Source organism: Rhopalosiphum padi, chromosome 1 (genome assembly GCF_020882245.1).
Source record: "Rhopalosiphum padi isolate XX-2018 chromosome 1, ASM2088224v1, whole genome shotgun sequence".
NCBI lineage: Eukaryota > Metazoa > Arthropoda > Insecta > Hemiptera > Aphididae > Rhopalosiphum > Rhopalosiphum padi.
This window is the reverse complement of record NC_083597.1, coordinates 18,977,687-18,998,324: the sequence shown is the minus strand read 5'-3', so window position 1 is coordinate 18,998,324 and position 20,638 is coordinate 18,977,687. Positions and strand designations below refer to the sequence as shown.

General features: G+C 29.1%; 1 protein-coding gene across 2 annotated transcripts; it reads right to left on the bottom strand.

The window, feature by feature from the left end:
* Nucleotides 1–550: 550 nt before the first annotated feature.
* LOC132920487 (paired mesoderm homeobox protein 2-like) lies at nt 551–19,288 on the bottom strand. Of its 2 annotated transcripts, XM_060982915.1 has the most exons (6): nt 18,801–19,288; nt 14,303–14,499; nt 7,349–7,527; nt 2,966–3,137; nt 2,301–2,423; nt 551–817 (listed from the first exon to the last, which is right to left on the bottom strand). In XM_060982915.1, exons 1-6 carry the CDS (start codon nt 18,818–18,820, stop codon nt 651–653), a joined length of 858 nt encoding a protein of 285 aa, XP_060838898.1. In that variant the 5' UTR covers nt 18,821–19,288; the 3' UTR covers nt 551–650. The 2 variants fall into 2 exon arrangements, with proteins under 2 accessions (XP_060838898.1, XP_060838907.1); XM_060982924.1 differs by lacking the exon at nt 18,801–19,288 and having other exon boundaries at nt 14,303–15,158.
* Nucleotides 19,289–20,638: the final 1,350 nt, after the last annotated feature.

Genomic DNA, 20,638 nt, shown 5'->3' with positions numbered 1-20,638 from the left:
ATAAAATAAAAATAAATCATTGTTAACCTTAATTTTTTGAATTGTTACGTTTAAATACCAAATGTCTACATTTATTTGTGAAATAGCTATCCTAGTCTTATTTTTGTATATATTAAGTAACAAACAAGTACCTTTATAGTATACATACAATACACATATAATATTAGATACTATTATGAAAATAATATATTTATAGTATTTTATTCCTATAAAATATATTATTAGTCATCATAGTCTTTAAGTAACAAACAATTTTAATTTGTATACTTTTACCAATAATTTTAAATTAATAATTAATCAATTGAATTTATAAAAGTTACATAATTTTATGTTATTGCTGTATTTGTAATTATTCTTCAATAAAATTGTACATTTCATTTTACACAATGTTGTTTTTTTCATCCTTAAAGTTTGTTAAAAGATTTACAATTAAGTCGATTTTATTTTAAGTTTATTTTTAGTAAATGCCTATAATAATTGCATTTTTGTCAAAAATGTCCTAAGGTAACAATAGATGTGGTATGTACACAATAATCTGCAAAAATAGAAGTAAAAGCGAACAAAATAAAGTATATTTTAATACAATAATAATAAAAATAATTATACATGTCGACAAGCTGAAACATGTGATATTTCGAGGTCTACGTCTGCTATATGTGAGGAGTGTCCATATAATATTCTTGAGGACGAATTCTCATATTCGTCAGATTAGTGGAAACCATGTAACCGGCATGGTGGTGGTGGTGGTGATGGTGGTTTGGCACCAGACAGTTTGAAACTGACATCGACATCGAAGGATTACCGTGGGCATGACTTCCTGTCGAATAATATAAAACGTAAGTATAGAAAAATGTTTCGAATTCTGAGCGGAGCGATGTATGTATTGATTTTATAATGATGTATTTTATTTGTACATGTGTATATGATAAGTAGTTGATAAAATCGATAAAATGCTTCGATTTTTAACTTAAAGAATAGTTTTGGTTAGAAAATTGGATTTTGTAGTTAAACGTTTAAAAAAAAATTGTCTTTATATCTAAACTTTAAAAATATAGTTAAGATTTCTCAATAACTTGTATACATTTAACGGAAAGTCACATTAATTTTTTATGACTGAAATGAACACTTTTACGACATTGGATATTCACCCGTATAACTATTTGTCATCAAACGGTTATTGTTATTAAAAACGAATATTCGTTGATATTTGAATATTTCGCCAAACTATATTTTAATTTTATATTTATATTATACATGTCACATGGTATAAATTTGGAAAAGTGTTACTTCTTTTTTAGCTTATTTATAAACATGAGGAATTTTTTCTTTAGTTTTTTTTAATAAAAACCGTATTTCGTAGTAGAAAAAATTATAGTCATCAATTTTTTTCGTTAAGATTTGAAAAATATATTTAATATATTTTATTTAGTTTATACTGGAACTAAAAAATCTAAAAGAAAATATAATCAGTATTATTTTGTATATATAGGTACATTTTGACGTAATTAAATATTTTAAAGACGAATAACGATGTTAATTATTTTGTTATAATTCAAAAGCATTATTTGTGGGAGTTTCAAACTTTTACATATATTAAGAATTTAATTAACTATTACCTATAGGCTATATGCAATGATATTTTAAAAATAGTAGATTCATTTCATTTTAAAATGTTACCTATTAAGTATTAAGTATTAATTGGATGAACCTATTCACAGTCTCATCGCACTGTTTCACGGTATTTGCAATAGTTTATTATCGCGGACTAAGATAAAAGTTAATAACAATAATATAATATGGTATAAATTAAAAATATATATAATTATAATAAATAAATAAATACTTATAATATAATAAATGCAATATCTTCGTCAAAAATTAAATCAACCTATCGCAATATTAATAGGTACTAGGTAGTCAAATAATAATTACTTAAATAATTTAAAATTATTATTGTATTTTATTAACTTATATTACTATAATATTTTAATATAGATTATTAAATAAATTTATTATTTCTATGAGTATTTTATATCTAATAAATACAAATACAGTATTCATCATTTATTTGAACATTGAAGTCAGTATACCTCTCTTTCTCTCTCTCTCTCTCTATATATATATAGGTATATAGAATATAGTATAAAATAAGCATATTATATTATATTTACGAATTTACGATAAAAAATTGTAATAAATAATTTTGGTAATCTAAATTGATAAAATTCAAAAATAATAAGATACATTTTATATTAATTATATACATAGACTCAAATCAAAAAACTCGATAATAAAGTTACCTGTGGCGGAAACTGCTGTAGGTAAGAAAGCCGGGTAACTTGAGGAGTGTTGGAACATTCCGCACTGTGACAAGCCATTCGATTTCCATGCTGAGTAGTCTAGGAGTCCGCCAAAACTGGAGCCTGTACAGTGTACAGACACATTTTGTTTAGGTAATGATGTATAATGTTTAATAATTATAATTAAAATTTAAGCATGTTCGCGTTTCGTATATCGTACATGGTCGTCATCGAAACTTAATGCCTGTTTATTATTTAATCGGCACAGATATGGAACTTGATTTAGGACACGGATAAGATTAAACAATAGGTCAATGATTTAAAATAACATACAAAATAAGTAAATATTATAAATAAAATAAGTTAGATATAGTTAGTTGGTTTTTTTTATTTTTATAAAATAATTAAAACAAAATCAATGTTTTTTTTATTAACATATATAAGTAAGTATATATTATATATATTATATATGTTGATATCATCATTACCTATTTATTTTTAATTATACAATAAATTAATCGTTTAATCCCTAAATTCTAATTTATAAATATTATATTTTTTTTGTTTTTACGGTACATACATACTATACAGTAATACAGTATACTGTATATATTTATTTGTTTATATTATTTTTTATGTATATTTTTGATAGGTATTATACTCACCAGCTGTAAACGGTGGTTCCGAGTGAACGGCGTTCGTATTGGACCTTGGTAAAAGGGGTTGTTCCACATTCGGGGATCTGCAATCGGGCGCAGTGGATAGTGCGGGGTTATTCCTCGACAGACTACTTCTCTCGTTCCGTCTGAATTTCGCCCGTCGATTTTGAAACCAAACCTAATCAGACGCGCAATGTTTAAATGTTATGTTTATATGTATCTATATACCTGACATGTCAGCATTATATGTCCTCTGTACATAGACGTGCACATAGGGCACCCCTATCATTTTGTAATTGGGGCAGGGCCCTAAAATTGAAATCCCAGAGCAAGAGATTTGTATTAAAACTGATGTTACTAAAATAAAATGTAATTTTTTCTAAAATATATGGTAGATTCTATAAAATATCTTAAATTTATGTTGAAAATCTTATTAATATAATATATAATAACTAAATAGGTATTATGCGTATAAAAAGTATAAATTATAAATACAAATTTAAACTATTTTAGAAATAGATAATAAATACAAGAAAAATATTAAGAAAAGCGCTCAAAAATATTGTTGATACCCCTTGAAATTTAAGTCTGCGCATACGGCATGTTTATGCCTCTGTACATTATTAATTATTGCTAATATTTGCTAATTTAAGATAACGGTTTGAATGTTTGATCTATGCATATCATCTGTTGAATATTTATATAACCAATAGGCAATAGGCAGTGGCGTAACTGGGAAAAAATCTAAGGGGGCAATGTATAATGAATGTTATATATTTATTATTATCAAAACCCGGAGACCCCTCCCTCACCGGTTAAAATATATACCTTTAGCTTTCAAAAAATTGTCAGGGGGGCAAGTGCCCCCACTTGCCCCCCCCCACAATTACGCCACTGGCAATAGGTAATCATTAAATCATACGTAATATCACTAATATCTAATATCGCTAAAAACACATAATGATACATTTTGAAAAAACAGTAGGTCTCACCATGCGTACATAAAGTTCTAAACTTCAAATCTTATGAGTTATGACTTTTAAGTTATAACCAATTATAAAATATAAAAAAATATGGGATTTTTGTTTTTCTCCGTAGATACCAAATACCAAATATATACATATATATATATATTACTCCACATCAGATTTGATCTTTAATCTGTCACTTTTTGTAACTATTTCATATACTCATCTCATATACATATTATGCTCAATTTGAGAAGAGGAGATAATTGCCCAACTTGATATTATTTAAGTGGTTAAAACAATACTTTTGCTCCTAAAAATACCAGAAAATAACAAGGGTGTGGAGGACTGTAAGAAAAATTAATGTTTCATGAGTAGGTAATAGGTATATATAGTATGTAAGTACATACCTCTATTTCCGTTGAAAATTTGTTTTATCAATTTTTTTAAACTTTTTTTCCCTCTTTTTAAAATTTTTAATTTGTGTAGATACACCCCAGTATATTTGTCAAGTACCACCACCCATAATTCAATACGTATATTATATAATACAGTCTTGTACTCTTGTGCGTATATATTATTCTGCGAGAATAAGAACGTAGGTATATTGTATAAACTAAAAAATAATGTTTATAAATAATAAATATGTAATAAGCACTGCACGGAGGTTAATTTTTTCCACACGCACAATAATAGTAATAATAGTACACACTATGACACGGTACGCACGTCATATATGCTTGAACAGATTGCACAGTGCACACAGATAATATACGTATAGGTACGTCGTGTATACGTCTCTCATTTGTATGTTAATTGATTCGGACTCGAGCCCCGCACACGTGCAAGCGCACGGCGAACAATCCACAGTCATATTATACATATGCTTTATAATAATATAACATAATTGTATATAGCTGCCGCAGCGGCGTTCCTCTGTGTGTATTATATATTCAGTGTGTTGCCGGGCGCTAGTCGTCTCTTGGACTCGAGCCCTCTGCCCGCGCGTCACGAAATCACTGGTCCGCGAATTCCGCCGGGCGGACTTGACAGCCTCCTCTCTGCAGACCGAACTTCCTTTGATTTACCGTGCGTAGGTATACATAGATCATATATTTACACACATACACACACACACATACAAATACATATGAGATACTTGTTGAACGGGCGGCGCCGCGACCGTCCAAATTAGGGACACATGTCAACACGTGTGTGTGTGAGAGAGACTTGAGTTGTGTGAGAGATTCTTGAGTTGTGTGCGTAGGTACGTATGTACACGAAACCCACACGCCACATCGGCCACGTGCTAGTCTGTCGCTACCGAATATTATATACATACATGCCACTGCGCGAGGTGATCGCGTCTCTGTCAATTAGCTAAACGCGCCGGATTAAAAGTGCGACGGATGTGCGCCGGCAACAAGTGCTCCCCTGGCCCGAGTGTGCGTCCGCGAATAGAATAGGCGCTTGATGCTTGTCGATTATAAATTATTATATTATTAAAAACCATATCGTTGATTATATATGATCATATTAATTTTTCAGATTAAAATGCAAATTATCGCGAAGAAAAGAACTTATTGTAATTTTGGTATTTCTTTACAAAATTATAAAAATAATTATTATATTTAATATTAAATTTAAATTCGTATATAGGTAATATATATGTATTTTTTTATTTGAATATATTATGATTTTGTATATTATGTAACCAGTGGCGTACACAGGGGGATTAACAACCATTCCCCGAACTATCTTATTCGATCCTCAATGAAAATGTATTTATATAAAATGTCCCTCTCCTTTAGGATTAGCATAGGTGGTACTTACATGTAACTTCTAATTATTACTAGCATAAGGTATAACCCCTTCTGAAAAAATGTTGAGTTTTAAATTTTAAATAATATTTATTTATTTTGTTGTATAATATGAGTTGTGAGTATTATTAATTATAGTGTTAAATTTTATTATTTCAAATACGAGTAGTTACGACAGTTGGGTACAATGTACAAATAGTCTATTGATAGTATTTAATACTATAATAAATAATAATATAGGCACACCTATTTAAAGTATTTTAAACAATAAACATCGATTAATGAGGAAAATATCTGTGACTTGATATTTTGCTTAAAAATAATAAAAAAAACTGAAATGTTTTAAACATCTTTAATCTATCAAAATATCTATAGTTACTATTACTTTAAAGTTTAAATTTATAAATTAATTAATTTTACTCTACTGAAGGCTGTTTATTCAAACTTGAATATAATAAATTAATAAATAATAAATTGAGGGTTTCGTCAATTGCACCGAATTTGGAACACTACCTGTATAGTATACATCTATTGCGCCGACATAAAAAGGGTATATTAAAAAGAATACATCTATTGCGCTGGTATTAAAAAAGTTATATTAAAAAGTAAATTTAAATAAAAATAATTTACATATATTACATACAAATTTATCTTTCTGATGAAGTGTTTTGAATCTTAATCTCAGTCTAAAAAAATTAAATTTTTCTGTTAAATTGTCCATTGCTTTTCTTTTTACCTGATTTAATATAATTTGACGTTCCAGGTTATTAGGAGGATGATGCTCATATTTAATATTTTCTTCAAATAAAATTGTAGTTTTACCCTCATCTACGTAAAGCTTAGAGTTGCAACTTTTGTGTGCGCACCGCCATTTATGCCCTTTTTTGGTATGTTCCTTATATAAGAAAATTTATAATTTTGGTAAATAATTAGTTCTTTACCACGTTCAATTAATAGTATTTCCATTATAAATTTAAGCTCGAGCCACGACAAATAAACGAACGACTATACGAACAAAGCGTGGAATTGTACTGCACAATATACTATGATTTTACCTTTAACCTAACACGGTATTTGTCCACATTTTGTAATTTGTTTTATCTTCAAGTAATAAAATAATATAATTCAAATTTATCTATGATATAGATACACGACATAGATATATTAGATTAAAACACGTAAAAACCGATTTGTAGTTATATTAGAAATAGTATTAAAGACGTTTATATATATTTAAGAATCAATCGGCGTAATTGATCGATAAATACACCATTTATTACATTCAAATATCGATCGGCGCAATTGACATACACAATTTATAGCATTGAAATATCGATCGGTGCAGTTGATGTATACCCTTTTTCCTATCCCATAACTTTTTTTTCTTTGCCTCCGATTTTCGGCGTAATTGATAAATGCCCATTAATTGTACTATAGTAATACAGACCTGGCCACTTGGGCTAAGTAAGTAAATTTAAAATATATTTATAAATAAATTATTAATACGTTTTAGGTAGGTACCTATTCTACTTATTCAGTTATGTAAGTACCTGGTTTATATATCTATATTGGCTATGATGGTTATATTTGTATATGCTTACTTGAACTCTGGCCTCAGACAGACAAACTCTTCTTGCTAGTTCTTCTCTAACAAACGCGTCTGGATAATGTGTCCTTTCAAAAACTTTTTCTAATGCTCGCAACTGACAACTAGAAAATGTAGTACGATTTCTTCTTGGTTTGCTTTTCCGTTGACCATCCGTCTCTGTAGAATTCGTTTCTAATAAGAAAGTTATAAATTATAATGCTTTATTCACTTACTATATTGTATTATATTTACTCTTTCTACTAATACTAATAATTGTATTCATGAATATTATGAGTTTATGACAAATGTCAACGAATATTATCAATAAAATATATAATAATAATAAATAACCACATCTACAAACGATGTATTTTTTAATAAATAGCCAAATAGGTAGGAACCCCTTTAAGAATAATTAATATACATGTGTTTTTTCTAATTAAGGCATACTACATAGTACATAATTTAATTTCAATACTGATTCAACATACACACATATTTAAATATGAATGTAATTATTAGTTTAATGAAATAATATTATTTTCCTGTATTTATTTATAATATAACATGTAAGTATATAATATATTACTGTTATATTATGTAATGAGTATTATATTAAATTAATTTTAAACTTTTTGATATTTACATCACAAATACAATGAAGTAAAATAAGCCTTAATTGTCTTAAATATTTTCATCAGTGCATATAAATTAAGCTTACCGTGAAATTAAAGTGCTCTGCCGTTATGGACATAAATATGGTTATAAATGTTATAATATTTTGGTTATATAAGGAGTTATATAATAATGTTTCGTTAATACTTCATGTATATTATCTATATATCATCATAACCTATTGTAAACAGAATAATTATATTTAAAAATATAATATATTTATAGTTACAAAAAATTTAAACATCTTACAAGAATCTATGATATAGATTCTTAAATGCTTTATAAATTATATAATATGGAATAGATAAAGATAATAGATATACGACATACATATTGTAAAAGTTTAACTTTGAAAAGTTTCAATATTTTCAATTTTATAAAAACTAATGTAATTTATTAGGTTATATAAAATAAACTAATGAAATATACGACTTAATTAATTTTGTCAAATATCCAAAATTAAAAATGAAGAATCTTAATTAAGATGCATAAAATATTTGTTGATTTTTCTGAGACAAAATATATTTCAGCAATTCATTAGTAATGTTTTTTAAATGCAATTCAAAACATCTGTTTGAATTAGCATATACTTACTTAATTTACACGTTTTTTATTTCACAAGCTATAATACAAATTAATCATATATTATTTAATTGTTTACATTAATAATTTAAGTACATAATAAAATGCTTATATAATTAGTCACCCACCCACATCCCGTTCTCGACCGCAATATTCTTCTTAATATCAATTACGTTTTTTTTTAATTAATAGGGTAAAAATTAATTTAATAATGTATGTATGTATATTGTATATATTATTTACACTCGAGATGAACACATAGCTGAGAGGTTTAAATTTACAGAAGACTAATGCAATGGAACATGTCCAATGACACAAATGACGACGTTAGTGTTTTGGTCTATTAACCATATATTAGTTAACCGGCCTAATAAATAACATTAACGAAAACATAAATCAGACGCATTTTAACAACATCCCGGGCATGGCGTGTGCATGGCGTTTTTAAATTATTATGCATTTTCATGTGCCACCGTGATGAACCGCTTGTTTAAATACTTTTTAAAAAATGTTCGACGTAAGTTAAGTTCCTTATTCGGTTGTTTGTTTTTCTTACTAGCGCAGTCTTTATAATTACCCATATTTATTTTATTTATCTATTTTTGAAAGAAAATAAAGAATATTCAATTCCAATAACACGAACAAGAATGTTTTATTTATGTAATATGTAATAACAACATCATTTTCATATGAGTATTAAAAACAATCAAATAAATCAAATAATATATAGTTATCATATGTTTATATATAATGCATTAAAATAAAACACTTTTTTTTGTATGCAATATGAATATTGTAAATTTGTAATAACGATAAGCACTGCAGCTTGTGTCTCATTTGACAAAATTGCAACGACAATAACAATAATAAATAAAATAGATTCCAATAACAATCAAATTATAATACTATTATATTATGTAATAATAATTAATATAATAGTACATCGTATCGTACATAAATTAATTGGACATTTACGTGGGTAAACGACGGGTTTGCGTATTAAAGTAGTTATTTACCATGTAGTATATCAGTATAATCAGTTTAATATATGTAGTTAAAGTATTTCGGATTCCAATGAAAAAAAGGAGTCGAACGTGGCGGATTATTATTGAAGAGAAGATAGCTAGCGACCGCTCGTACATACATTTGGCAAGCATTGAACAATTAAAAACCGTTCGATCAATCGTCGGGGCAAGTATACATGGATTCCTGACCTTTAAGTCACGGGCACGGAGACGTCGAAAATGTGGACGAGCAAGAAAAAAAAACCACGACCCGGACGTACGATAAAATGCATTTTTGCAGACACACTAGATACCTATTATGTAATATACATATATATATATAGTAACAGGCAGTGACGAAAGAGCTTTGCTGGCTTGCTAATCAATAACCCTTTAAAATCAGTATAAATTATATTTATGTATATAATCGCTGCAAATAGTGAATCTTTCTACTCAGTTTAGTCGCTCTATTCATATAGTAGTATAATAGTAATATGAGTTTTTATAAATTATACAAGAACCTATATGTTTGTCCGTATAGTGTATGTCCGCGAAAAACTACAATTTACCAATACTGTCCGTCATTTACGTATGTAATGGTCGTACAAAGATGATAGCATGATGGCTGTATCAATAACCATTGTAGAAAAACACTTGTTAAAATGAGTTGGTAATGAAATAATATAAATGTACTAATCGTCGTAAGCTCTGCGAAATGTTCTGATTCGCTAGAGAAAAAAATAATCATGAGCAGTTCCTCCATCGCCACCGCGTTGTCCTAAAATGCTGGCTATACTGTATGACAAAATAACAAGACGAATATTATAATAAAATTTATATATTTTATTATTATGCATTAGATGTGACACGTTAATACATCGTGTAACGCGTAGTATAATATATAATATATTATACAGTAGTACGGCGGCTGCAGAACTTACGGCCGTGCAGTCAGACGTTAGTCTCTACAACAGCGGCTAAATTTAAATCCATAGACGTCTGTGAATGCTAAATAATCGTTGACCATATTGTGTGCGATTCATCACCAGATCTCATTAAAAAACTCTCACCAAAACAATAATACGAGAATTTAAATTTCTATACATACTTATATCGATTTTGATATTAAAATCATTATTTGTACCTATAATATATAATAAACATATTATAACATCTCATTTATTATAAATATTTTATATTACTACTATTTTATAATTTAATTTTATAAAACCACCGAACTATGCGGTAGAAAATAAGTATCATAGAACAATATTGCGAATATATTATAATATTATAATATGCATGTAGAAAAATAATAATGCCAACCTGTGTGGATTGTCTAATTAATATAGTGCGGCAATCGAACACTGTTCGTAGTTTTATTTTATATACCTAAAGCAATCTATTTTGTAAACATTCCCTCCAAAAATACGTGCCTTAATACCTAATAAGAGGTTTATATTATAATGATCAGAATCGATTCTTAAGCTTATATATAATAATAGTGTTTTGTAAAAATACGCGGCAAGACGACATTTTTTTTTGCTTCTAATTTGTCGAGTTATTTTTACTATAAATATAAAAATAAAATCATCTTACAATTATTAAAAGCCTATCAAATCGTTTACAATTGTAATTTTTAACAGCATTTTTTGTTAATACATTGATAAATTATATTATTATTATATTTTGTACTTTGTTTAACATCTTTTTCTTATATATACAGAAATAATTGTTGACGAATGTAGTTAACCGACTACTAATCTAATAAGTTTTATTATAATCAATATTACATTTTTTAATATATTATAGATAGTTAAAAATTAACTAAATTCAATTATTTTTAAAATTAATAAATATAGAATATATTAGGTAAATAGTTAATTACACTGTCAGACACTAAGACGTTAATTATTTTTGTATACCACTATATATGTATTACATAAATCGAGTTGTAATAAAGCCCTACAAAGTTTCTGACACCTTACAACACTTTATATATGATCTGCACTTAAACTTTTTTCTATATAAACAATTTGTAACTTGATGGAAGGTAACCTAGTGTATGTAACATCATTCTCTTCGTCAACTCCAGTGCGAATGTTATTACTTATTAAATGTGGTTAATGTAAATATATTATTATTTAAATTTAATGGACTTTGGAAATTTATTTTCAATTTTCGTATGTTTAATTAAAAATTATTATTAGGTTTATTCTTATTATAATTTACAATAACATTAAAATTACATTATACTGGAAGAAGATTTTTAAAAACGATTTTTGTCTAATATATATTACCAATTACCCGTTAAGCCCGTAAAGGTGTTAACCTATATATAACAGTGGCGTGCTGGACAACAGTTTTTTTACTTTTTAAAACTTACTTAACCACTATACCTACCAAAAATATGGATTTTTATGCCATATAAATAATTTTATGAAAGTAAAAAAATAACAATATTGTTTCTATTATTATATATTTTTTGTATTTTTAACATTTATCATACCTACCACATATACCAATACCAACCAAGTTTAGACTTTAAGTATTGTTTCAAAAAACCTTCTTCGGCACGTCACAGCTAGATAGTTATAAAATATTTATATTATACAAGTATGAGTATATTTATTATGTTTTACGGTAGGGGTAGATAGGCATTTGAAATTATAATCAACCAGAATAAAATATTCGACGTAGTATATTAGTTAGATTCATAATAGTGTTTTATTTCTGATTGATTAGATGCATTTACAATAACAGAATAGTTATAATATCTTTTGTTGCCGTAGTATATTATATACCTACTACATATGGCCCGCATTATTTTTTCGTTTGACATACAGCAATTTCAATAACGATGTAGTGGTTATAAAACAATTTTTTAAATTAACAACTATTTGTTGATGTAACATTGATACCATAGACAAATATTAAGGATGAGGACGTTATAGAATTAAAAGGACATCTCATACTTTCTTAATTTTTACTAATATGCAATGTAGCAAATTTACGTTTGGCTGTTTAGCAGATCCAATTTTGTGTTGTAAGGTATAGCGTATATATAGATATTAAAATAAATCGACTTATCATCAAACTAAAAAATAATATTATTTTTATTTTTACGTCAGATTTTTACAATTTTTCAACTTTTATGTAAGTATTTTTAAATCGCAATATATACTTGTAACAGTTATAAGTTATAACTCACTTTACTTACTTAAAAATTGAATAATATTGAAAAAATCAACATGAAAACAAAGATAATACTTGTATTTTTATTTTTTACTTTAACGTTTGATAATAAGTAAATTCATATTCTAAATATTCTAATATGAATTAGGCTAATTTATTCCCTCTAGTATTTTCGTATTGACACCAATAACAATATTGGTTTTGGCGAACGCATGCAGATTTATTATCTTATACCGTTTGAAGTACAAGACGTATAACATAATATTATAGACCAAATACATTCAACCATCTAGGCATGATGACCGACAGTAGTGCCTACTGCCTACATACTATTATATTATAAATTGTATAACATGTCATATTTTCATAGTTAAGAATGTTATATCGATTGTAATTTAGAATGATAAACGTTAAATGGTGCTATTGTAAATTAGCTAAATATTCGATACAAAATACACAGTAAGATGAATAACAAAATATTGTTGTTTAAAAACAAGTACAAGTTTTAAGATGCGCAAACAGAAATAAAACTAATAAAATAACGAACTAATTAGTTTAAAGGAAATCTATGGGTACATATATATGCCATATTCGCAATTTGGAAAGAGATTGATTGGACTCTTGGAAGGGTTATAGCTAGTCATCTCCTTCGAAAATGCCGCTACCAAAAAACGTATAATAAAAATTATAAAATGACTTGTCTTCAATATTCTAAAAAAAATATTTAAATGTTTACGCGTATTAAAATTAAAAAATAAAATCCATTATTTATGTATAGCTTAACCAGCTTAACGTTTTAATGTATATATAATATATTTATGTATATTTATATATTTATTTTTTTTTTATATATTCCACTTATACGAGAATTTAAATGTGTCATCTAATTTTAAAAGAAATGTAGCAATATAAATTAGTTATAATTTTTCAAAAAGTAAATGTTTCATCGCAATATTCATAATTTATAAGTTCGATTATTTGAAAAAAATGTGCAGAATTAATTGTTCAAAATATAGACTGTTTTATCAACAGAAAAATATATACTATTAATATCGGTGTAACAAGTTAGGTCGGTTTTAAGGATTTAACGTGCGTGTGATAAACCTATAAATTAAATATAAATATGTAAGTAGACACAGGGGTGGGCATAGGGACCATTTACTCTGCAGCACCTTGAAATATGCAGTGCATTAACCTTCCTGATCAGATTTTAATAAAAAAATACATTTTTAATTAAATATTAGGTATAACCTTTTTCTGTTGACTATTATAGTCACCCAATTTCCCTTATTCTACGCGATACTTGTAAAATATATACTTGGCTAATTCAAAAGTCATTATATGATAATTGATAAGTCATAGAACTACAATGTATTTTTTATTAATTATATAAAAATCATAAGGAACTATACATATAAAAATGTACATAATATTATAATCCCTCTTTCTTGCCCCGCGGTTATCTATGTGCATATTAGGTTATACATATAACATATATATTGTATACTTACCAACTTCGTAGCAGGGTGTCATGCAGATGGATGCCGGCCGCTTATTGTCGTCGGTCGCCGCGATAGCCGGCCTCCGGACTTGCAAGAGCGAGTCCACCGTGAACCTCTTAGTGTTTTCGGACGCGTACTCGTCCTCGGGCCTACCGTACCCGCCAACGGCGGCGCCCTGTTCGCCGAGCATGTGCAGGACGAAACCACTTTCGAAACGCATACAAAAATTATCGTGACAGTTGAGGTGCGTTATTAATACGTTTTATTATTATTATTATATAAACATATAGCTAACGAAACGGACCGATATTTATTTATTTTTGTTATACTAGTTATAATAATATCGACAATAATCAATAGAAATATATTTTATGGTATTATTACATTTAATATGACGTGCTCAAGTGCAGTTATCGCGGCGGAGGCGGCGGTACGCGAAGACATACTGTGACGATCCGAGACGCAGGATATTCAGTGCGGTATATCCACACGTAAAAATATATAAAAATGAGACCGCCTCTACGACGGACGCGCGTGCGTGCGCGCGTCGAGCAGACGATATTATTTAGGGGGCGGCGGTGGCGGCCTTTTGGTAGGAGTCCAATCGCGGGTGTCCGCGCGAATTATGGTGTCTGTTCGAAAAACTGACAAGCGACCGTCGCCACCGTGCGCGGGTAGATACCTATATATAAATACAATATGTACCACTGTAGCTCATTATTTCGAGTTTTTTTCGGAAGACTTGAGAAGATACATATAGCGTATATGTTTGATTTTAAAATTATTATAATCATTAAAAGTACCCTTATATTTTGTCATTCTCGGTATATAGTAGGATGAATGAAAATTGGAAAGTATTCTAATTTAAGACTTATTATGTGTGACATAATAATATTATATCCTTCAATCCTTGACATTTGACAATATGAAAAAGAAGAAACATTAATTTTTTATATCAACAGACATTTTATAAACATTTTTAACGAATAGAAAAATGTGACTTACTGACTCACGTAGATAAATACATTTTACATTTCAAAATAATTATAGTATAAATTAAAAAAATCAGATGGCTTAAAGTGGCACAAAATTTAGTATAAAAAGAAAAAAAAAATTTTCAAGTGGCTTTAAGAAAAAAACAATTAATAAGGTGTAGAATAATACAAAGTGAGTGGTGAAAAAAGTTACCAAAAGTGGCTTATTATACAAAAAACAAAATATACCTAAGTATAATATTAGTTAGTAAAAAGTCGCTAAAGCATAAAGCTTTAAGAAAAACAACAACAAAACAATAAAAAAAACACATCGGTCGAGAGGACGACACAAAAAACGAGGATTGGGGGGAGGGGATACGAAAATTGCGTATTCGGTGCAAAATATCGCGAGTTAAAGGCCACTGCAAGTCGTCTCCGCACATTCTCGCAACCGGTCCTGCGGGCAAACGACGAGTGTCGCAGGATTGTTTGCTCGCGCGCGTGATGTGTCGAATGTCAACCATTGCGGAAGACGATGCTCAGGCTGCACAGGAGCGATGGTTACTAGTGCGCTATGACATATTATAGAGGTGATGAATGACGATTCTGGCGACGAGCGGCAGATTAGCGACCTAACCAACGGAGTACGGACTACACCATAACGCGCGCCGCAGTTCTGATACTCTCCTCAGATTTCCTCCTGCAGGATCTCGTCGGCCGGGTCCGCGTCCGGTGGCCGCCGTCGGAGTCACATGCGCCGCCGAACCTTGAAACCATAAGTTTCCGGCGGTCCAGTGCCGCTGACGTTCGCGTTCCTGACTCTTTTGTATAAACTCACCCCGCGAACCGAATCGTCATCAACACCGCCGTCGTCGTCGGTACCGTCGGGGCGGAATCGTCGCCCACGTCGGTACCACTATAGCCACTGCGTCGCCGTCGTCTGTGCGCGTCAGGACAACCAGGGCCGAATTTAGACTCCCGGACGCCCGGGGCAAATCTTTTTTTGATGCCCCTGACAGAAAAAAAATTAAAAATACCCAATATCTAAGTAGTTAAGGAAAAAAAATTAAAAATTTGCAAATTTACACATTATGTCTATTCACCTAAAATGTATTTATTTCTAGTTTGATATACCACTGTTCATGTATCACAAATTTAAAAATTAATTTAAAGATCTCAATATTATAATAATTTTATTAAGCCTTCATAATTTGAAGAGTTAAAATAAGTATATTAATCTCATTATATTTTATTTATTAAAATTTTGAAATTTAACCTTCACACTGTTACATTATTAATAAATCAATATTTAATTTTTAAAGTTAATATTTTTTTTTTTTATTATTTCAATATTCGGATGCCCCCAAACATCTGTTGCCCAGGGCAAGTGCCCCTAAACCCCCCGTCAAATCCGGCCCTGCGGACAACCGCCAGAGGATCAAGCGGACCACGGCGACTGCGACCGTACGACGACCACGAAGCTGTTGCGCCCGCAGATGACCGCGGAGAATGTGCTCGGCCGACATACCACCATCACCGTCCGTGCACTTTCTCGTATTGTATTTTCAATGGTTATTAAAATTAAATATCTCGATTGTGTCTTGTATTAAAATCTTTACTCCGCGGATACGGATAAGGGTCCGTAAAAAAAGTGTCAGTCAGTTATAGTTGATCTATAATATAATGGTTGAGTAAAACTCGATGTAGGTACTTACAGGGCCGGATTTACTTAAAAGGCGTCCCTAGGCTAATAAAAAACAAACGCCCCTATTCCTTGGAACATCATTTATTCAATAAGAGTTGAGAGTCCCCCTCCTTATTAATTTACCAATTTTATGATTATACAAAAATGTATAATGATTAAATTAAAAATTTTCAGTAAAGAATACAAATGAACAATAATTGATATTTTCGACTAACCAGTCGAGTTTTTGTACTGAAAACGACACTATAGTTCCAAAGAAATAATTGGTTTAACCACCAATCCCTTTTTCAATGTATTTACTTTTCTCTCACATAATGACTCGCAAAAATTTAAATATGATGACATTATTATTTATCTAGTTATATTTTTAAATTTTATATTTATTTCATATTCCATACGATTTTCAACACCGTGCCAATAGATAAATGTATTTCATGTAAAATTTTAAATAACTCTTCATTATAAGCATATAATTTTACACAATTACCTTCTACAGTTACCTACTGGCATAATTAATTTTTCTTCTCCTAATTCTGTCATTACGTCATATTTTTCATTAATTTTTAATTGGTTTTCTTTTCTAGCTTCAGTTGTTTTAAATAATTAATTATTTCATAATATTTAGATTTACTAATACAAGTACTGTTAATATTTTTCATATCGTTTCGATAACTTTGTTCAAATGTTCGTAAAATTTGGATTCCATTTTTAAAACATGACAAAGTACAAAGTAATGAAGTATAATATAGTGTCGTTTATAAAAATAAAATGATGTACATACTTGTTAATTTGTTTTGTTATACCGTCAAAATATTTGTAATATTATATGATACAATAAAATTAATGATCATTGTTTTAAAAAAAAATCAATACTATAAATAGGTAATAATTATAATTTATAATAATAATAAAAAATAATATTAGTTGGTTAAAAAAAAAATCGTGATTTACATTAACCGGGCAGGACCACGTTGACCGGGCAGTGTATACATTGCCCGGTATTCCACATTGCTCGTAACATAATATTATATATTTACAACATCGAATTAATTTATAATAATTAACATTATTCATTACTAATATTTAAATGAAATTTAAAGTAAACTTAAAAATTAAGTTCAACTAAATTGTAAATTAAATTTGCAGATAGTATTTATATTATAGTATCTACAAAAAAAAAAATTTCACCATCCACGGCTTAGCGCCCCCCAAGTCATGGCGCCCCTAGGCTATAGCCTAGGTAGCCTAGTCCTAAATCCGGCCCTGGGTACTTATTGTTCACACGTTTATAATTATATTATTATTTGTTTTAATTGTTTTTATCATCTTAATTCGTGAGTATCTTTAGTATAGACTATATTTTGTGTTGGTGATACTGTTATCCGTTATTAAAATAGATGATAAAAGTTGTAAATATTATTATTATTTAGTATTTTCATTTTCAAAAATGTGCTCATTAAAAATGTCATTATAACTTATAATAATTGTTTATTAATAATGACTTAAATATCTCATTGTGCAACAACTGCAACATCAATTATAGTATATTTTATGGGGAAAAAATTGGGTGGGACAGTTTTAATATTTTTGAAATGCAAATAGGTAATAGGTACCTACCTATGTATCTATTATTGAAAAACGACAAAAGGAGGTATAGTGGAATGTCGATTATCCGCACTACGGACTTTTAAAAAAAAATGTATGTACATTTATTTTATATTTTTGAACTTTAAATTTAAACTAATTATATATAAATCACGTACTTTTAACTCTAGATATATACATATATATTTATAAATTTGATATTTTTATCATACATTATACTTACACGTTATACATACAGTACATTAGTTTTATTTTTAATTATATAAAACATTTAAATTCATGTTCATTGTATTCATATTTTTATTCATTGTTTTATTATCCGCACCTCATCGATCCAGTGCGGACAATCGACGCTTCACCGTATAACCATCACATTTCTGTACAGCAGTAGATGTCGAATGTACTCAAGTAAATCACTGTAAACGATGTACGGAATTTGAATTCTGAGATAAATCATTGCACATGAAAAACAATTTTGGACGTAAACGGTGCGATTCTGTCAAAGTGAATAGTGGTGAATATGCACTAGGACCAATCACAAACAGCGCTGGCCGTGATGTTACGGCCTACGTATAACAACAACGATCGGTACTGGTCGACGTTGTAATACTCCGAGCGTAACAACCAATCACTGACGGCGTTGGGTGTAACGTCACGCATAACAACCAATCAAAGACAAATAAAACAATAATCGAGGTAAAAGAATAATATGAATATTTACTATTTAGTTTATCATGAAATAAGGCTGTAATGGTAACAGAATATTGAGGTGCCTTTCTCCGGGATCACTGAATATTTATAATTTTGTATTAAAGTATAAGGCATTATGATATACTAAATATATTGTATTGAATTCAATTCAGAATTTTATAATTTATTTTGGTTAGTTAATAATTATTAGCGATATAGGTAACTTTCTTTGTCTGAAAACACTAAATATAACATGTCCATTATTTGAATTTAATTTTTATTAAAAAAATTCAAAAATCTGTCCATAGTAGGTACAATAGGATAAAGAGATAATAATATATATATGAATTTGACAGATGTGTAGACTCGAAAGAAGGATGAGTCGTCCAGCGACAGCACCTTGGCAATGAGTTAATTATATTGATATAAAAGCAAGAATTATATAAATTTAATTTAAGAAATCCTGAGAGCCTTGGCGGTTATCTTCTTGTTGGATTTCTAGGAAGTGTGACTAAAGATAGGTTTGGCGGCTATTCTATAGTTCTATAGTAGAGGTGTAGCGACTGCTACACCTTTAATTAGAGATGGGTGGGGTGGGTTGTCTATGTAATTTTTGTATGCAAATAATACAGAATAATACTTTGGAATATTTTAGTAGTATAAAGTATAATAATAACTATTTTTTTTAACATGTTCAATAAGCTATTCAGTATATGCCATATGGGGTGTTATATGGTTGAATATTATTGAGGGTAGGTGGTTACTTCTTATGTTTCGCTATATCTATATTTTTAAGGATAGCCGCCACTGGGTTTGAAATAAGAGGGTTCGGGTGGTAACTGGTTATGGAGGCGTTTATGAAATCGTGTATAATTTTTTTGGCAACTTGGTTTATCATAGGCATTTGTAGGCCTATATGTAGAGTAAAGTTGGGGATGGATGGTGGAGTGTTAGTGATTGATCTGAGTGTAGTTTTTGATTGGAATATTTGGATTTTTTGATGAGTACCAAATTTGGATACCGTAAGTTCATAAGAGTTTGAGAAGTAGGTAGATTGTAAAGGATAAGTTTTTTTTTGAAGTTTTACCGAGGATGGGGCGAAGAAGTGAGTCTGCGGTTTAGTGAAATTTTTATAGTATGAATATGTTTAGTAATTGTCTTTTGTCAAAAAGAACGCCTAAATATTTTACAGTAACAGAATCAGAGTTTGGGATGTGCTTATTATTTCACAAGACAGATGATGGTGGTCATTGTTTGAGGGTGAAGTTTGTGTAGATTGATTTAGATTTATAGATACCAAGAGTACGGAAGACATAGTAAGTTAAGATGATTTTGGATAGATGTGAATACAAGTTTAGGGTCCGAGTTTGT